Below are 17,592 nucleotides of genomic sequence, written 5' to 3'. Positions count from 1 at the left end.
CACTCCATTCGTTTTACAGTCCTACCTGTTTTGTCTAGTTTTTTAAACCTTTTTGTACAGACAAAAACTAATTAAATGTGTTTTACTTACTGCTCTTGTCTGGAAGAGAAATACTCTGTATCTCTTGAAACCTTCTCCTGGTGCCTTTTTTGATCTTTTTTTTTTTTCTTTTCTTAATCTTGCTCTAGTTTTTCTCTTTAAACTACCTTAATATGAATACAGAGTTGAGGTTTTCAGTTTTTTTGGCGTTTTGGTAAGCATGGGGGACGATAGAGGCATAGAATGTATGTATTGCCATCTAATGACTTAATGGAGTTTATTATTTATTTTGCCTGAACTAATAAATATTAATACTTTGGATAATTACCAGTTAAACTTGAGTATAAAATTCTTCCTTACAATGTTTAAGTGGCTGGATATATTTGAAGTTGTGAAGGATGGTGAAAATTTAAGAAATGCCCATTTTTTTATGTAGTAATCAAAAATGATGCTAAACTCAAAATACTCTGGGTCCATAAGCTTTTCTTTACATTGAATTCATTGTGTGTGTTTGATCCAGGTGTTTGGAATGGAACTCGTTGGCTGCTTATTTTCTAGAAACTGGAATGTGAGAGAGATGGCCCTCAGGCGTCTTTCCCATGATGTCAGTGGGGCCCTGCTGTTGGCAAATGGGGAGAGCACTGGAAATTCCGGGGGCAGCAGTGGAAGCAGCCCGAGTGGGGGAGCTGCCAGTGGGTCTTCCCAGACGAGTATCTCAGGAGATGTGGTGGAGGCATGCTGCAACGTTCTGTCGATGGTCTGTGCTGACCCTGTCTACAAAGTGTACGTTGCTGCTTTAGTAAGTAGCTTTATTCCATAATCATATCATTATGGGTTTGGAGTTTTTTGATGGTTCATAGATAGTGTTTTTAAGATACAATAAAGCTACTTTACCTAATTTTGGAAAATCCAAATTTTATTTTTGTTCCGTAATTCCAGGAAATTACAATTTTTCTTTTATTCTGTTTATTTGAATTTTACTGGTTTTATGATATATGTCCAAGGTTTCTTATATGCTATTTCACTGTTTAGTTTCATTGTTTTAAAGACTTTCCAGGGGTATCCAAGGGAGAGAATACAGTTATGGTTTCTTAGTTTCTGTTTCTGGTGGGAACAGTAAAGCTCCTTCCTCATCCTCCTTTTCCGCTTATGACTAGAGACAGACTAAACACCGTGGCTTCAGGCTGCTAAAGCCTAAAACAAATCAAAACAGAACAACAACAAATAGGACGAACTAGGCAAGCTTGCTAATTTTTAAAGACTTTTTTAGTGTCTTGCTGTTCATATCTTTACGTTTTTCTGAGCAGATACCTTATACATTACCAAATTTAAAATGCTTTTTGGGATGGCAAAGTCATCGATGTTACTCTGATTTTTAAAAAAAATTTATCAGATATTAAGGAAGATATGTTTTTAATAAACATTTTGATTTTTAATAAACATTGTCATGTGGAGATTCAAAAGCCTTTTCAAAGAAAAGGGTTCCATGACATAGATCATTGAATTGCTTTTCCAGTTTAACCTATTGAAAGTTCTTTCATGAGTGGAATAGTGACAAGGAGGTAATTTAGGAATATCTGTCTCTTTAGAATAGGGTTTCTCAACCTCAGTACTATTAACATTTGTTAGATAATTATTTGTTGCAGGGTTGGGGGAGAGCCAGGGATGTTGTCCTGTGTGTACTGTGGCAGCATCCCTGGCCTCTACCCATTAGATACCAGGAGCAAACCCACCCCCACCCAATCATGCCCACAGTCATGACAACCAGGAATGTCTCCAGGCATTGCCAGATGTCTCCAGGGGTCAAAACTGCCCCCAGTTCAGAACCACTACTTTAATTTTTATCTGGTCTGTTTTTAAAATTCATGAGTAGTCTATAGGCTTCCCTGGAACCTCTGTCTTTTTCTAATCCATTCTCTAACGACTGGGCCTAATGAATCTTCTTGACAGGTAATACAGCATGACAGTTATGAACATGGGTTTGGAGTCACAATTGAGTGATCTCATAATTTATCATTCCAGCCACAGTGCTTGCGTAATGTGCTGGTTAAAGTTGGACTAGCCTAGGCAATCTGAACACATGATCAAGATCATAGAGACAGACCTGGATTCAAATTCTGGTTCTCCCTTTTGCTAGCACGGTGACTTTACAAAGGTTACTTAACCTATCTTAAATAAACTTCAGTTTTCTCACCCATAAAATAATGAAAATACCTCTTAGATTTGAAATTAGATTATGTAGAAACTTTCAACTGTATGCCTGGCACATTGTAAGAACATGAATAGTTATCATTATTTCTTAAACACAACTTTGATTATCCCCCAACTCGTTTAGAAATCTTTAGAGGTTTCTGTTTCTTCAACGACATTCCTAAAGCATATTCTGTGGAAGTTTGGCAGGGTTGTGAAAAGTTCCCTGAAGAAAGAATCCTGTATTCAGTTAAGATTGGTGAACACTGGATTACACAAGGATAACTAGGTCTGTTGACTGAAAGGCTTCTAGGATCCTTCAGTAAGCTAGTCTACATTGTGAACCTAAAGGATCGAAGGGTAAAATGCATTGTTTCCCAGAGTTATTTTGCTACAGCCTGTTTCTTCATGTAGCATCTGGAGGGACCAGCATAATGTAGAATAAAGACCAATTGGCCCAACATTTTGCCGCTTTCTTACTATTTTCCAACACAAACCTTCAGGCATACTTGACTAAATAAAATCCTTTTTGCCAGTTCCTTTTCTGCAAAGCCTTTGCCGTGTTACTCTTTTTGTGCGCGGTGTAACTGCCTTACTGTCATGGTTGTTTCTTCTTAAGTTCAGACTGTTTCCCAACTAGCTTACGAGTTCTTAGAGCACAAAGATTGTATAAAGGATACCAGGCTCCATGAAGGCAGAAATGGCTTCTGCTGTTAAAGCTCACCCTTTCCCTTTCCTTTATGTCCCCTTCCTCTATCTCTTCCTTTTTTTCTTCTCCCTCCCTCCCCATGTATAATTTTTTTTTTTTCCTGAACCATTTGAGAGTTTTTTGCAGGCATCATGACACTTTCTCCTCAAATACTTAAATATGTGTCTCTTAAAACTAAATACATAATTCCATTTATTCTTCCATGTACAGTCAGCACATTAACATTAATCACAATACTATTTTGTACTATTAAGTTTATACTGAAATCTCTCCTGTTGCCCAACAGTGCCCTTCATAGCTAAACTGCAGACTTTATTCAGATTTTACCAGCTTTTCTGCTGTTGTCTTTTTTCTGTCCCAGGATCCAATCCAGGATCCCACAGTGCATTTAGTCACCATGTCCCCTTAATGTCTTCTCATCCATGACAGTTCCTCAGCCTCTCCTAGTTTTTAATGACCTTGACAGATACTTTCAAAGTATACTGGCCAGTTATTTTGTAGAATGTCCCTCAATTTGGGATTCTCTGATGTTTTCTCATGATTAGATGGAAGTTACATGTTTTTCACAGAATGCCACAGAGGTGATAGGCCTTTCTCAGTGCATCATATCAGTGGATACATATGTCCATGGTTTAATTTATTATTGGTGATGCTGTCAGTTAAGGTAATGTCTACCAAGTTTCCCTGCTGTAAAATTAATATTCATAGATATCTTGCAAGAGTTACTTTGAGATTATGCAAATATCCTATTTCGCCTCAAAATTTTGTCCACTGATTTTAAAAATATTTGTGGATCTTGCCTATAGCAGTTATTACTACACCATTAAAAATGGTGCTCTCGTGGGCCCAGGGAGGGGAGCATCACACACCAGGGCCTGTCGGGGGTCAGGGGGCTAGGGGCGGGATAGCATTACAAGAAATACCTAATGTAGATGACAGAGTGATAGATGCAGCAAACTACCATGGCATGTGTATACCTATATAACAAACCTGCACATTCTGCACATGTGCCCCAGAACTTAAAGTATAATTATTTTAAAAAATGGTGTTCTAATGGTGATTTTCTGTTTTCCTCATTCCTTCTACATTAATTGGAATTATTCTATAAAGAAGAGCTTCTCCGTTTATGTACCTATTCAATTTTTAATTTATATCAGTGTAGGCTCCTGGGTATTCCTTTTGTTCTATGGGTTGCAACCCAGTACTACCATCATTTGTTTTGTTGCTCTAATTATTCCAGCGTTGACCATTGAGAGCCCTTTCAGGTTGGCTCCTGTTCTTTTTCTTTTTAAAAATAATTTTTTTTTAACTTTGCATCTTGAAATGAATTCAGACTTCTAAAAATTGCAGAGAAAAGAGTTCAGAAAATTCCTTTCTACCCCATTCATTTATTTTGTTAGTTGTTTGTATCATTACAGACACATGGGATTCTTACTTTATTCTATGGGTTATAATCCATTCCTATCTTATTTTGTTGCTCATATTGTCTCAAATTAGGCCATTATCTCTGATGCTTTTTAAATGTACATAAACTGACCTTCAGATTTTTTTCCTCAGAAAACATTGAGAGCCATGCTGGTATATACTCCTTGCCACAGTTTAGCGGAAAGAATCAAACTTCAGAGACTTCTCCGGCCAGTTGTAGACACCATCCTAGTCAAATGTGCAGATGCCAATAGGTAAGGCTTCATTGATGAACCACTTCAAACCCTCTTGTCTTAAAGTGCCTCACAGCAAGCCTCACACCTAGTGAATATCTGATACATTTTATTAAATGAGTCTTTGAACATTGTCTTTTAATGTGAGATTTAAAATGGAAATGCAGTACTTGAGGCTCTTAAGGACTGGGGGAAAGAACTACTGGCAAGTAAAAGCCAGGCAAACAAACTGCATGGATCTCCACATTATTGTATTGTGATTTATTATCTTCAGTAACATTCATAATGTGAAGTACAGTTGGTAAGAACTGTAGTTGACATTTATATCCATAAGGTATAATCTCATGGGTTACACAGGATAGGAACCAGTAAGATCATTACACCTGTATATGCCTTATTATCAGGATAAAAAATTAACAAATCCATCTCATTATTTTCAGTGTAATGGAGTTTTACTCTAATTATGACAGTTTTAGTCAAAAAAATTTTAGATTTTATATATTCCTGCAATATCCTTGAAAATTGACAGGGAACAAGAATAACCCTAACTGGAAAGAAAAATATGAAGTAGAGAATTGAGGTACAGTGACAGTAAAGATGAGTACAAGCCATGCTTTTTTCAGACCAGTAAAATTTTCTCCTTCCATAAAATAGGAGGAAAAATTTTCATTGAATAATCACAGCTACTGTGAACAGTTATTTGGTAGTTCCTATTTCTTTCTATCCCAGCAGGATCTTGGTAGCAACAAGTGTTGAATCTCCCTTGTGTTGCCTCTTCCATTTCACCCATTTAGAGCTCTCTCAGTACCACTTTTCTCTTCCTCTGCAAGTCATAATGACTGTTTGCACAGGGTCTCAAAAATTAGGTACCTGCCTTTAACGAATTTCTCATCTCATGAAGTCTGTCTTTTGCCTCTATTGTTTTCTCTATAGATTGAAAATATTGGATGTTTTCTTGTTGCTTAGAGAAAACATTGTATATCTGTAAAATATGCAAATTAGAAAGTAATTTGCAAAATGCATAGGAAAAATGTCATTTTTTAGTATTAGAATAGGTATCTTTCTGAGAATTCAGTGTTCTCATGGTATTTGTTGTGCTGCTTGCTTTTTGAAACTCTATAAAGTTAGGTTGTTTACCTGGTCACCTGAATGAATGAACATAAGAAATACTGTAGAGAGATTTTATAATATTCAGACCTCATTCTGCCTATGTAAGGAAATGGAGGGTTTTTGGATGGGAACGTTTTGTTTTTAATTCAAGAGCTTCTTAGTGAAAGTTCAGAAATCAAAATGTCACGGTCCTTGTTTTTTCTTTTAACAAAATATAAGATTTTATCTAATTTGGTATTTAAATCAATACTTGCTAAGAGCCATTGTTGAAGATTCTGTGCTTAACATAGAGGATATGTTAAATTTACAAAATCAGACCTAATAAATGAGTATTACTATTTATGGTGACATGGTTCATGTGATTTTAGTGGTGGAAAAGTAAACACTCCTGAAAACATTATTTCTCCACTTTTTCACAAGGCATTGCATTACGCCTCTAATATTGTGTAGTATTTTAGCCAAGATCCAGGATTGATGTTGCTTTTCCTTTGCTTTTTAGCCGCACAAGTCAGCTGTCCATATCAACACTGTTGGAACTGTGCAAAGGCCAAGCAGGAGAGTTGGCAGTTGGCAGAGAAATACTAAAAGCTGGTAATAACTTTTCACTTAAAATGAATATAGCATATTTTATCATGTTCCTCAGCAGCCTTGTCTAATCTCATAATCTCTCATGAGGCAGTTTACAGGATTTTGAAGTAATTTTATAAATTGATTCACTGTGTTACAGTTAGAAATGTGAATTAATCTGAGAGAGAAATTCTTGAAAATAGTTCAGAATATTTTTGTTGGCCTTATACCATTTAATCATGTCTTGTTTTAGATTTTAATATCACCACTTTTTAATCATTTATTTTTACTTTCCTTTTTGTAGGATCCATTGGTATTGGTGGTGTTGATTATGTCTTAAATTGTATTCTTGGAAACCAAACTGAATCAAACAATTGGCAAGAACTTCTTGGCCGCCTTTGTCTTATAGATAGACTGTTGTTGGAATTTCCTGCTGAATTTTATCCTCATATTGTCAGTACTGATGTTTCACAAGCTGAGCCTGTTGAAATCAGGTAATTTTTCTTCTGAAAATATATTACATGTATCTTTCTGCCCTCCCGACACCCTCCTCAAGAATGACACATTTTAGGTTTATGAAAGACTCAGAAAATACAGAGCATAAATAGGTTGCTGATACCTTAATATTTGATTGACATATGAAAACCCAAAGTCTAGGATGTTTAGTTTAAAATTTATAGATACTTCATGCTGAAATGGTTTTTGAAGTATACATGCTGTAAATTGCTACCATTTTTTAAGTTTCCATGTGTTTTTCAGTAATTGGAACTTATTATAGTAATGAATGTTTTTTCTTTCAGGTATAAGAAGCTGCTGTCCCTCTTAACCTTTGCTTTGCAGTCCATTGATAATTCCCACTCAATGGTTGGCAAACTTTCCAGAAGGATCTACTTGAGTTCTGCAAGAATGGTTACTACAGTACCCCATGTGTTTTCAAAACTGTTAGAAATGCTGAGTGTTTCCAGTTCCACTCACTTCACCAGGATGCGTCGCCGTTTGATGGCTATTGCAGATGAGGTGGAAATTGCTGAAGCCATCCAACTGGGCGTAGAAGGCACTGTGGATGGTCAACAGGACAGCTTTTTGCAGGCATCTGTTCCCAGTGACTATCCGGAAACCACAGAGAACAGTTCCCCTGAGTGCACAATCCATTTAGAGAAAACTGGAAAAGGATTATGTGCTACAAAATTGAGTGCCAGTTCAGAGGACATTTCTGAGAGACTGGCCAGCATTTCAGTAGGACCTTCTAGTTCAACAACAACAGAGCAACCAAAGCCAGTGGTTCAAACAAAAGGCAGGCCCCATAGTCAGTGTTTGAACTCCTCTCCTTTATCTCAGCATTCCCAATTAATGTTTCCAGCCTTGTCAACCCCTTCTTCTTCGGCCCCATCTGCAACAGATGTCTCTAAGCATAGACTTCAGGGATTCGTTCCCTGCAAAATACCTTCTGCATCTCCTCAAACACAGCGCAAGTTTTCTCTACAATTCCACAGAAACTGTCCTGAAAACAGAGACTCAGATAAACTTTCCCCAGTCTTTACTCAGTCAAGACCCTTGCCCTCCAGTAATATACACAGGCCAAAGCCATCTCGACCTACCCCAGGTAATACAAGTAAACAGGGAGATCCCTCAAAAAATAGCATGACACTTGATCTGAACAGTAGTTCCAAATGTGATGACAGCTTTGGCTGTAGCAGCAATAGTAGTAATGCTGTTATACCCAGTGATGAGACAGTGTTCACCCCAGTAGAGGAGAAATGCAGATTAGATGTCAATACAGAGCTCAACTCCAGTATTGAGGACCTTCTTGAAGCATCTATGCCTTCAAGTGATACAACAGTCACTTTCAAGTCAGAAGTTGCTGTCCTCTCTCCTGAAAAGGCTGAAAATGATGATACCTACAAAGATGATGTGAATCATAATCAAAAGTGCAAAGAAAAGATGGAAGCTGAAGAAGAAGAAGCTTTAGCAATTGCCATGGCAATGTCAGCGTCTCAGGATGCCCTCCCCATAGTTCCTCAGCTGCAGGTTGAAAATGGAGAAGATATCATCATCATTCAACAGGATGTAAGTATAGATTCTTTAAGAGGTTAGAAAACTTCCTTGGGGCTGGGCACAGTGATTCATACCTGTAATTCCAGCACTTTGGGAGGCTGAGGCCGAAGGTTTACTTGAGCACAGGATTTCGAAACGAGCCTGGTCAACAAAGCAAGACTCTGTCTCTACAAAAAATTAGCCAGGCATCATAGTGCACACCTGGGGTCCCAGCTACTCAGGAGGCTGTGGTGGGGAGGGTCACTTGAACCTGGGAGTTTGAGGCTGCAGTGAGCTGTGATTACACCATTGCACTCTAGCCTGAATGATAGTGCAAGACACTGTCTCACAGAGAGCTTCCTTGGACCATACTAAAATAAACCTAATTCAGAAATGCTGCTTCTAACATTTAGAAGCAGATTTTTCCACATAAAATTATTACTTATATACAACAATAATGTTTGTACTGTTTAAATAGCAATAATTCTTGTCTGTGGGCATTTCTGGTTAATTCTATAATGGTGATCACTTTTGCATTTGATGTTGGTCACAAATACCTTCCATTCAGAGGTCACTTTTATAGGTGGTTTGGGAAGCCAGACTGAACAAGAATAATATCTTGCAGACTAATTTCACAAAATCTTACTCCTTTAACAGTAAAAAGATTGCTTTCATTTAATATGTAGACACCAGAGACTCTACCAGGACATACCAAAGCAAAACAACCGTATAGAGAAGACACTGAATGGCTGAAAGGTCAACAGATAGGCCTTGGAGCATTTTCTTCTTGTTATCAAGCTCAAGATGTGGGAACTGGAACTTTAATGGCTGTTAAACAGGTAAATATCTTGTGAGCATATAAATGAGATGATTCAAATCACAAAATGAAGCATGTTCAGTAAAAAGAATAAAGGATATGTCCACATGTTTGTACTTTAGCTCTTTAAACTTTGAGAAACTTAGATTTCAAAGTAGATGTTTCCAAAGCACCAGAAACATCATGAATTCTGTTATTATTAAAAGTTGAGGCTGCACGTGGTGGCTTATGCCTGTAATCCCAGCACTTTGGGAGAGGCCAAGGTGGTTGGATCATTTGAGATCAGGAGTTCGAGACCAGCCTGGCCAGCGTGGTGAAACCCTGCCTCTACTAAAAATACAAAAATTGGCCAGGCGTGGTGGTAGGCACCTGTAGTCCCAGTTACTCAGGAGGCTGAGACAGAAGAATTGCTTGAACCCAGGAGGTAGAGGTTGCAGTGAGCCAAGATCGCACTATTGTACTTCAGCCTGAGCGACAGAGCAAGACTGTCTCAAAAAAAATAAAATAAAAGTTGAAGTATGATTATCATAAGACTACAATATCAAGATGGGCCTTACAAAGGTTTTTTGGTTTTGCTTTTTGTAGGTAGTAGAGGGGTGATTTTCAGGTACTTTCAACAGTGTACTGGTGCAGTGCCATCTTGGGGTTTCAGTGGTTTACTTTTTATAATGAGTATACTTAGGATAGGAAAATTATTAAACTTTAATTTTTAAATCATGTTGATTATTCTCCCATATTTGGACTTTTCTCATTTTTACTCTGAGACTATTGGAATATTGACTATATCCCAATATTTTTGTCATTTCTGATGTTCACTGCTGCTTACGCTAGATTCCTAGTGTTTAAGAGAGTTTGACTTGGGTTTTTTTAAAGTACATTGCATCCATGAACATAAATGCCATCTGTTGCTAATATATATGCTGGTTTGCATTTGTTCATTTTAGATCAGATTGCTAGTGAAAATATGCAAAACTTTGTGAACATGTTTATTTGAAACAGGTGACTTATGTCAGAAACACATCATCTGAGCAAGAAGAAGTAGTAGAAGCATTAAGAGAAGAGATAAGAATGATGAGCCATCTGAATCATCCAAACATCATTAGGATGTTGGGAGCCACGTGTGAGAAGAGCAATTACAATCTCTTCATTGAATGGATGGCAGGTTTGTTAATGTTTTAAATTACAAATAGTAGTACATGGATTTAACTTTCTGTGATTAAATTTAGGAAAAACCGGTTTAATTAAAATTTATTTTTATCAAATAGTTCGGGTTTCTAAAAGCAAATCACCCCAATATATTAGTATGAACCACAGATACTTCATTTTGTATTTCATTTAATATAAATGAAATATTGACTATCTCTACCTTTTAAACTTTCCCAGTGTGTTTTTCAATGATTGTGTAGCATTGTTGTTTTTAAAACCTGATATGTATAAGATCTGTATATTTCCAGGTAGCCATGATAAACTGGACAGATGAGGAAGTGTTTTAACATAACAATATAAAAACAAAATTAACATATAATTTGAAAACTTACTACAAGTAAACTAGCACTGAAGCATAAAGTTGAACCTTGTCATCTGCTGAAATAAATGAAGACTGAGTTTTATTTTGTATTATACAATGTATACAATAAAATTAATGACCTGATGTGATGAACAGGTTAAATGTTTGGTTTAACTTCTTAGATTTGCGTGTGTATTTAAGAGTGCATTTCTATTTACCAATCAGTTCTTAAGTGCGTTATGTGTTGTTGGTCTTAATAAAGATTTACGCTACAGTAGATAGGTTGAAAGCGGCTAAACTTGAGACATGTTCCAGGGCAGAGCTAGTAAATGGGTAGAATATGAAGCCTGACTCTGGGTCTTCTGTTCCTCCTCCCATTCATTTCACCTTTTACTAAATAATATGTTAACATTGTTTACTTTAGTCATTAATAAAGTTGTTTTGTGTTATTTTGAGAAGACAGAGAAGTGAATTGTACGTTTCAGAAATAGTTTCATCCAAAATGGTTAACTTTACAGCTTTCTGAAATCTTGACCCTCCAATAAACTGGTTCCCTGTGGGTTCCATGAAAGTGTCTCCTAATTAGTAGTTTTTGAAATGATACAGGAATATGTTAGTTTTGAAATGTTTTTCTTCTATTTCATATGTGAATGTGAATTCATGCAGTGAAAACCTTAGAAACCAAAGTATAATAAATACTTTTAATTCCGTCTTTAAGTTTATGATAATTATTTCTATTGTCTTATAGGGGGATCTGTAGCTCATTTGCTGAGTAAATATGGAGCCTTCAAAGAATCAGTAGTTATTAACTACACTGAACAATTACTTCGTGGCCTTTCGTATCTCCATGAAAACCAAATCATTCACAGAGATGTCAAAGGTAGGAATTCTTTTAATTATTATCTAGTGACAATAAAAAAAATTAATGTAATTGTAAAATTCGGGGCTAGGCGCAGTGGCTCACACCTGTAATCCCAGTACTTTGGGAGGTGAAGGCAGGTGGATCACTTGAGGTCAGGAGTTCGAGACCAGCCTGGCCAACATGGTGAAACCCCATCTCTACTAAAAATACAAAAATTAACAGGGTGAGGTGGCGCATGCCTGGAATCCTGGCTATTTGGGAGGCTGAGACAGGAGAATCACTTGAACCCGGAAGGCAGAGGTTGCAGTGAGCCAAAATTACACCACTGTACTCCAGCCTGGGTGACAGAGCGAGACTCTGTCTCAAAGAAGGAAAAAAAAAGGGAACCTTTGTTGATGGTTTCTAACTATGGGATTTTTTTCTTCTGAGTAATTCAGAATATTAGAACCGAAAGAAGTCTTAGGGGTCATTTAATCTGCCTTCCTCGTTTATTAGAAAAGTATATTGAATACAAGAGAGGCTGTGCCTTTTCTACAGTTTTATTGCTAGTTAATGGCAGAAAGTATACAATACGTGTCTCCAGATTCCCTGTCTTGGCCTCATGATATACAGGCTCCCAGAAAGTTCCTTTTCCTGGTTTTATTTAGAATAATGGGATATTAGGATATCATAAACTTCTTTTAAGAAAAATTCCTTCACATCTTTTGTGGTTCCTGTTCTTTTTCTTATCTTTTTTTTTTTTTTTGAGACAGGATCTCTGTCACTCAGGCTGGAGCGTAATGTTGCAAACTTGGCACACTGCAACCTTCGTTTCCTGGACTCATGTGATCCTCCCACCTCAGCCTCCCAAGTAGCTGGGACAACAGATGTGCGCCACCATGCCTGGCTAATTTTTTATATTTTTTGTAGGGATGGAGTTGCCCCCAGGCTGGTCTTGAACTCCCGGGCTCAAGCGATCCGCTTGCGTCAGCCTCCCACAGTGCTGAGATTACAGGCGTGAGCCACCGTGCCTGGCCTCAGTTTATTTTTCTCAAGAGCAAATTTGGTTTTCTGTCATCATTCTTTTTAGCTAGTATTTGACATAATGTATTGAAGTAATTTTATAACTTTTTAAATTAAGCTCTAATTATGAATTTAGCACATATACTTTGAATTGGTCTAGATCAGTATGTTTCAACAAAATTGTCTTCAAATGTAAATTAGGCTAAAATGTGAATTTTGGGGAAAGATTTTGTTGGAAAGCATATTAAAGGTTTTCAACACTTACTCTTTCAAGTTTCACTAAATCGCCTTTTTGATCTCCTTGTGCTTTATAATATTTGTTTTTCAGACTTTGCTTTCAAGGTTTTAGATTTTCCTTATGCTAGAGAGAGCTGTGTGCCTTTAGCAAGAAGAAAGTGAAAGGAAAAGAGAATAACTGTCTGAACCTCTGAAATGTAGTTCACTTCTTTCTTTTGTCATTGTCCTATTTCATTAGTATTTTTACTGGGTTTTTAATCTGTCCTTATTTTTTGTTTTTTTTTTTAACATACAAGTTCATTTTTTGTTGACAGGTGCCAATTTGCTAATTGACAGCACTGGTCAGAGACTAAGAATTGCAGATTTTGGAGCTGCAGCCAGGTTGGCATCAAAAGGAACTGGTGCAGGAGAGTTTCAGGGACAATTACTGGGGACAATTGCATTTATGGCACCTGAGGTGAGAAGCATCTTTGAGTGTAATGAAATAAAATATTTTTGAGTTCTGTGTAACAGCATTATACTAAACTGTCTTGTAGTGGTATCCAGTATGTACTTACCAATTAGAAGTCCATGGCCCTTAAAATACGGTTTTAATAGTATCTTTCATTCAGAGCCTTCTTCCCAACCTTTCTGTCTTTGCCTTGACACAATTCAAAAAATAGGTTCTAATAGATTTGCTTAAGGGCTGTTACTAATAAAGAATTTTGGGGTAATTTATAGCAGTTGTTTCGTAGTAAACTCAAAGTGCACATAACAAATTTTTAAAAATATTCTCTCTCTATTCTAAAAGGAGATGAGCATACAGAGGCAGGTTCTGTCAGTAGTGGAAGGAGTTTAAGCATTGTTCTTCTGATTCAGCCTCTTCTGTCGTGTTCATAATTCTTCATGTTCATATGTAGTAATGTTTGTTGTCCTCTTGCCGCTTAGTTTGCTAAGAGCAAAATTCTGTGATGTGACTCTGCTTCAGAATCTCACAATTCTCCAAAATATTTTTGTGTACCTGGAAAATTAAGCTATTAATGAAATAAATTAGATTTAGGTAGTCCACATAATTGCTGTTTGTACCAGTTTTCTCCCTAAGGTAAGAAAGTAGAATCTATAACTACAAATTGGCCTTCTCTTTTTTCAAATGAGTCATATTTCCAAATTAACTCTAATTTATTTTAGGTACTAAGAGGTCAACAGTATGGAAGGAGCTGTGATGTATGGAGTGTTGGCTGTGCTATTATAGAAATGGCTTGTGCAAAACCACCATGGAATGCAGAAAAACACTCCAATCATCTTGCTTTGATATTTAAGGTAATTGTGAGATAAAAATTACTTCTTGGTGCTAAAAGGAGTACAGCAGAATTTGGCAGGAGGCAAATTTTGATGGGTTCTCCCTAACAATCTAGCATGAAGGTAAATAAATAAATAGTCTGTATATTTATTCAGAGAGGATTTGATACACAATTTTTTTTTACTTTAAGATGGTGTAAAAGCAGTACAAATTCAGTAAAAACCATACTTTGATTTTTGATTTTTTTCTGAGCTAGCAATATGTGGTACGATATAATCTGATGATGCCAGGCAGTGGCAGCGAGTCACAGCTCCCAGTCAGCCACACAGTCACGAGAGTAAACAACCAATACTCTATAGTGGACTGTGTTGTCAGATGATTTTGCTGAACAGTAGGCTAATACAGGTGTTACAAGCACATTCAAGGTAGACCAGACTAAGCTATAATGTTTGGTGGGTTAGGTGTATTAACTGCATTTTTCAGCTTACAATATCATCAACTTAAAAGGGTTTATCACGACATAACCTCAGCGTAAGTCGAAGAGCGTCTGTGTATATTTCCAGGAGTTGGTATTGTCAGTGGTGTTGTCAATGTTAGTGACATACATAGTCACTTCTTGTTATTTGAGGTAGTTATGCTCTGTTAAGTTGCTACTAATATTGAATTAGCAAATAGTAAAACACTGCTCCTAGAAGAAATCAGAAGAAATATGTAGTGCATTTATATATATGTGTGTATCTATATCCATCCATCACTTTTAAAACGTGAAATTCATCATGCATTTTACATAATTCAAAATTTTTTAAATCTAATTTACCATTTTCTTCTGTTTGTTTGTTTTTTGTTTTGGTTTTTGAGACAGTCTCGCTGCAGTGCCCAGGCTGGAGTGCAATGGCAGGAACTCAGCTCACTGCAACCTCTGCTTCCCAGGTTCAGGCGATTCTCCTGCCTCAGCCTCCTGGGTAGCTGGGACTACAGGCACGTGCCACCATACCCAGCTAATTTTTGTGTATTTCGTAGAGATGGAGTTACACTGTATTGGCCAGGCAAGTCTTGAACTCCTGACCTCAAGCCCACCTTGGCCTCCCAAAGTACTGGGATTACAGGTGTGAGCCACCATACCTGGCCTAATTTACTATTTTGTATATTTTTAAAATTCACACCCAAGTCAGTTCAGTCCTGTCTACCTTTCCTACCTTTTTATAACTCACAAATCAATTATCTCCTTTTCCACCATAGAATAGGTAATGGTTGAGATTTTTAGGTTTTCAGTAGATGTGATGGTTGAAATCATGGGCTTTGGAGTCACACTGACCTAGTTTTAAACCCTGGCTCTACCCCTTTTGGCCATGTGATCATAGGAAAATTATTTTTTGTGTCTACCCTCTATTTTCTCTTATGTGAAATTGGTGCAAGAACCCCATGAAGCACGTACTTCGTGGGATTACTATGAAGATAAACAAAATTACACCTAGGCCTTAGTCAGGCACACAGTCCACACAGTCAACTCCACCTGCCGTAACCTCCTCCAGTGCTCCCCACACTTACTATATAACCTCCTCAGTCACCTCTCTGACAATACCTGTTTTGTATTACCACCTCATTTCCTCTATTCTTTCAGACGTCCAATGTTCCTTCTCTACGTGGTTCAGATTCTTATTCTCTTTAAGGCCCACATTTTGTGCTTCTCCTGCTTAGACACCCGCTTTTAACTCCTTCCACAGATTCTCGTAGCATTTTAGTACATACTTGTTTCTGACACTTTGTTTCTTGTCTCCTGGTTATGTTCCTATCTTGCCTCCTTTTTCAAACTGAATCTCCTTGAGTTCCTTTCACATCTGATTCATTTTTTTCTTTTCAGAGTCTTACACAGAAGTTGCTCAATAAATACTCATGGCTAGGATCAATTTGAAAGTGTGATGTTATTTTAAGAGTTGTGGTCAGACCCTGGAAACAATTGTAAATAATTTTCAAATTGGCACAGTTCATATTTTAACAGATTTCATGGCATTCTCCTTCCTAGGTAAAGTTGAAAGATAATTGTACTGTAATATTTTCAGTTTCCTTAACTTGGAGTAAATACTTTGAGGTCTTTGGAATCACCCCAAAGCTTTCTCAAACACTTCCATACCCTGTTTATGATAGTATAAATTGCTGTAGCATGTTTTTTAAGAGAGTGATTTGGCAGTATCTGTCAGAATTTTTAATGCACTTATTCTTTGACTCAGCTATGCCCATTGCTAGGAATTTACTCAAGATTACGTCTAGAAGTACCAAGTGCCAAGTTCAAGATTATTCACTCTACTCAAGAAAGTAATTAAATTATCCACACTATACAGAAATTAAACAAGTGTAAAGCTGTTGATGTTGATTTACAGAGTGCTACAAGATACATTATTAAGTGAAAAGAGCAAAGTATATAAAGTGATCCTGGCCAAGCACAGTGGTTCATGCCTGTAATCTCAGCATTTTGGGAGGCTGAGGCGGGAACAGAGCTTGAACCCAGGAGTTGGAGAGCAGACTGAGCATAGTGAGACCCCATCTCTACAAAAAAAATTAGCTGGGCATGGTGGCACCACCTGTGCTCCCAGGTACTCAGGAGGCTGAGGTGGGAGGATCGCTTGGGCCCAGGAGGTCAAAGCTGCAGTGAGCCATGTTCAGACCACTGCACTTCAGCTTGGGTGACAGAGAGAGAGAGACCCTGTCTCTAAATTAAGTTTTCTCTTTTGTAGACATTTTAGAAAATCTTAAGTCTGTGAATGTATTGGCCTTTTTTCTCCACAAACACACACACACTTGTGCATGCACACACACACACACAGATCGTCAACAGTAAGTTACATTTGGGGAGAAGGAAGAGGAACTTTAATTTTTTGTTTTGTATTTTTCCTTTTTGTGGTGTGTAAGATGTGTGTATATCAGCTGAGTATATTGTGATATAGGATCACAGACCTTAGAGGACTTTTCTTTATATTACTTTGCATTTTTTAACCCAAAGCATTTATGAAATTACTGGGGTAGGGAAAAGAAAGAGTTTTCTTGTGATTAGGAGTGGGTAGGTGAGTTTAAAGTAGTCAGACTTAAAACTTTTGTATAAAATCATTCTTCATAGTGTATTTGATACTAAGAATCAGAATTTGTCCAACATGGAAGGAAAAAAACAATGCAGTTGTGTTTTCTGTGTATTAAATTGACTCTTCAGTTTTAGTCTTTCTTAATCTAAATAGCTCTGTCTGCTGAAGAAATAGAAAATGTGCAGTAATAACAAACCATCTTGGAGACTGACTATGAGGACAGCAGAATTAATTTGAGTGAATACTCTACCTGCACATTTTGATGTACTTAGCCTTGTTGATTTAAATAATAAGGAATAGGATATATTTGATCAAATCCTAAAATCCTAAAAGTTGAAAGATGGTTAGAGAAAACCTCCCATCCAGTGGATGAATCTTTTTATAGACTTTTTGATAACAGAAAATCTTCCCACTTCTGCTTCATTTCCTCTCTGTTCAGGATGTAAATGTAAGGGTTATGAGGTCTATGCACATGTGCTTGTGTATCAGAAGTTCCAGGCGTGCAAA

General features: G+C 37.1%; 1 protein-coding gene across 2 annotated transcripts in view; it reads left to right on the top strand.

The window, feature by feature from the left end:
- MAP3K1 (mitogen-activated protein kinase kinase kinase 1) overlaps positions 1-17,592 on the top strand; it is a 77,027-nt gene that overhangs the window by 56,771 nt on the left and 2,664 nt on the right. For both annotated transcript variants that reach the window (XM_023210524.3, XM_023210525.3), the window contains exons 10-19: positions 560-838; positions 4,496-4,617; positions 6,206-6,297; positions 6,578-6,767; positions 7,074-8,340; positions 8,994-9,146; positions 10,124-10,286; positions 11,380-11,511; positions 13,047-13,189; positions 13,900-14,031. In XM_023210524.3, coding sequence (XP_023066292.1) covers positions 560-838; positions 4,496-4,617; positions 6,206-6,297; positions 6,578-6,767; positions 7,074-8,340; positions 8,994-9,146; positions 10,124-10,286; positions 11,380-11,511; positions 13,047-13,189; positions 13,900-14,031 — 2,673 coding nt within the window. The remainder of the gene's footprint in view (positions 1-559; positions 839-4,495; positions 4,618-6,205; positions 6,298-6,577; positions 6,768-7,073; positions 8,341-8,993; positions 9,147-10,123; positions 10,287-11,379; positions 11,512-13,046; positions 13,190-13,899; positions 14,032-17,592) is intronic.

Source organism: Piliocolobus tephrosceles, chromosome 4 (genome assembly GCF_002776525.5).
Source record: "Piliocolobus tephrosceles isolate RC106 chromosome 4, ASM277652v3, whole genome shotgun sequence".
In the NCBI taxonomy this organism is placed as follows: Eukaryota; Metazoa; Chordata; class Mammalia; order Primates; family Cercopithecidae; genus Piliocolobus; species Piliocolobus tephrosceles.
This window is presented reverse-complemented; position numbering and strand designations above follow the sequence as displayed.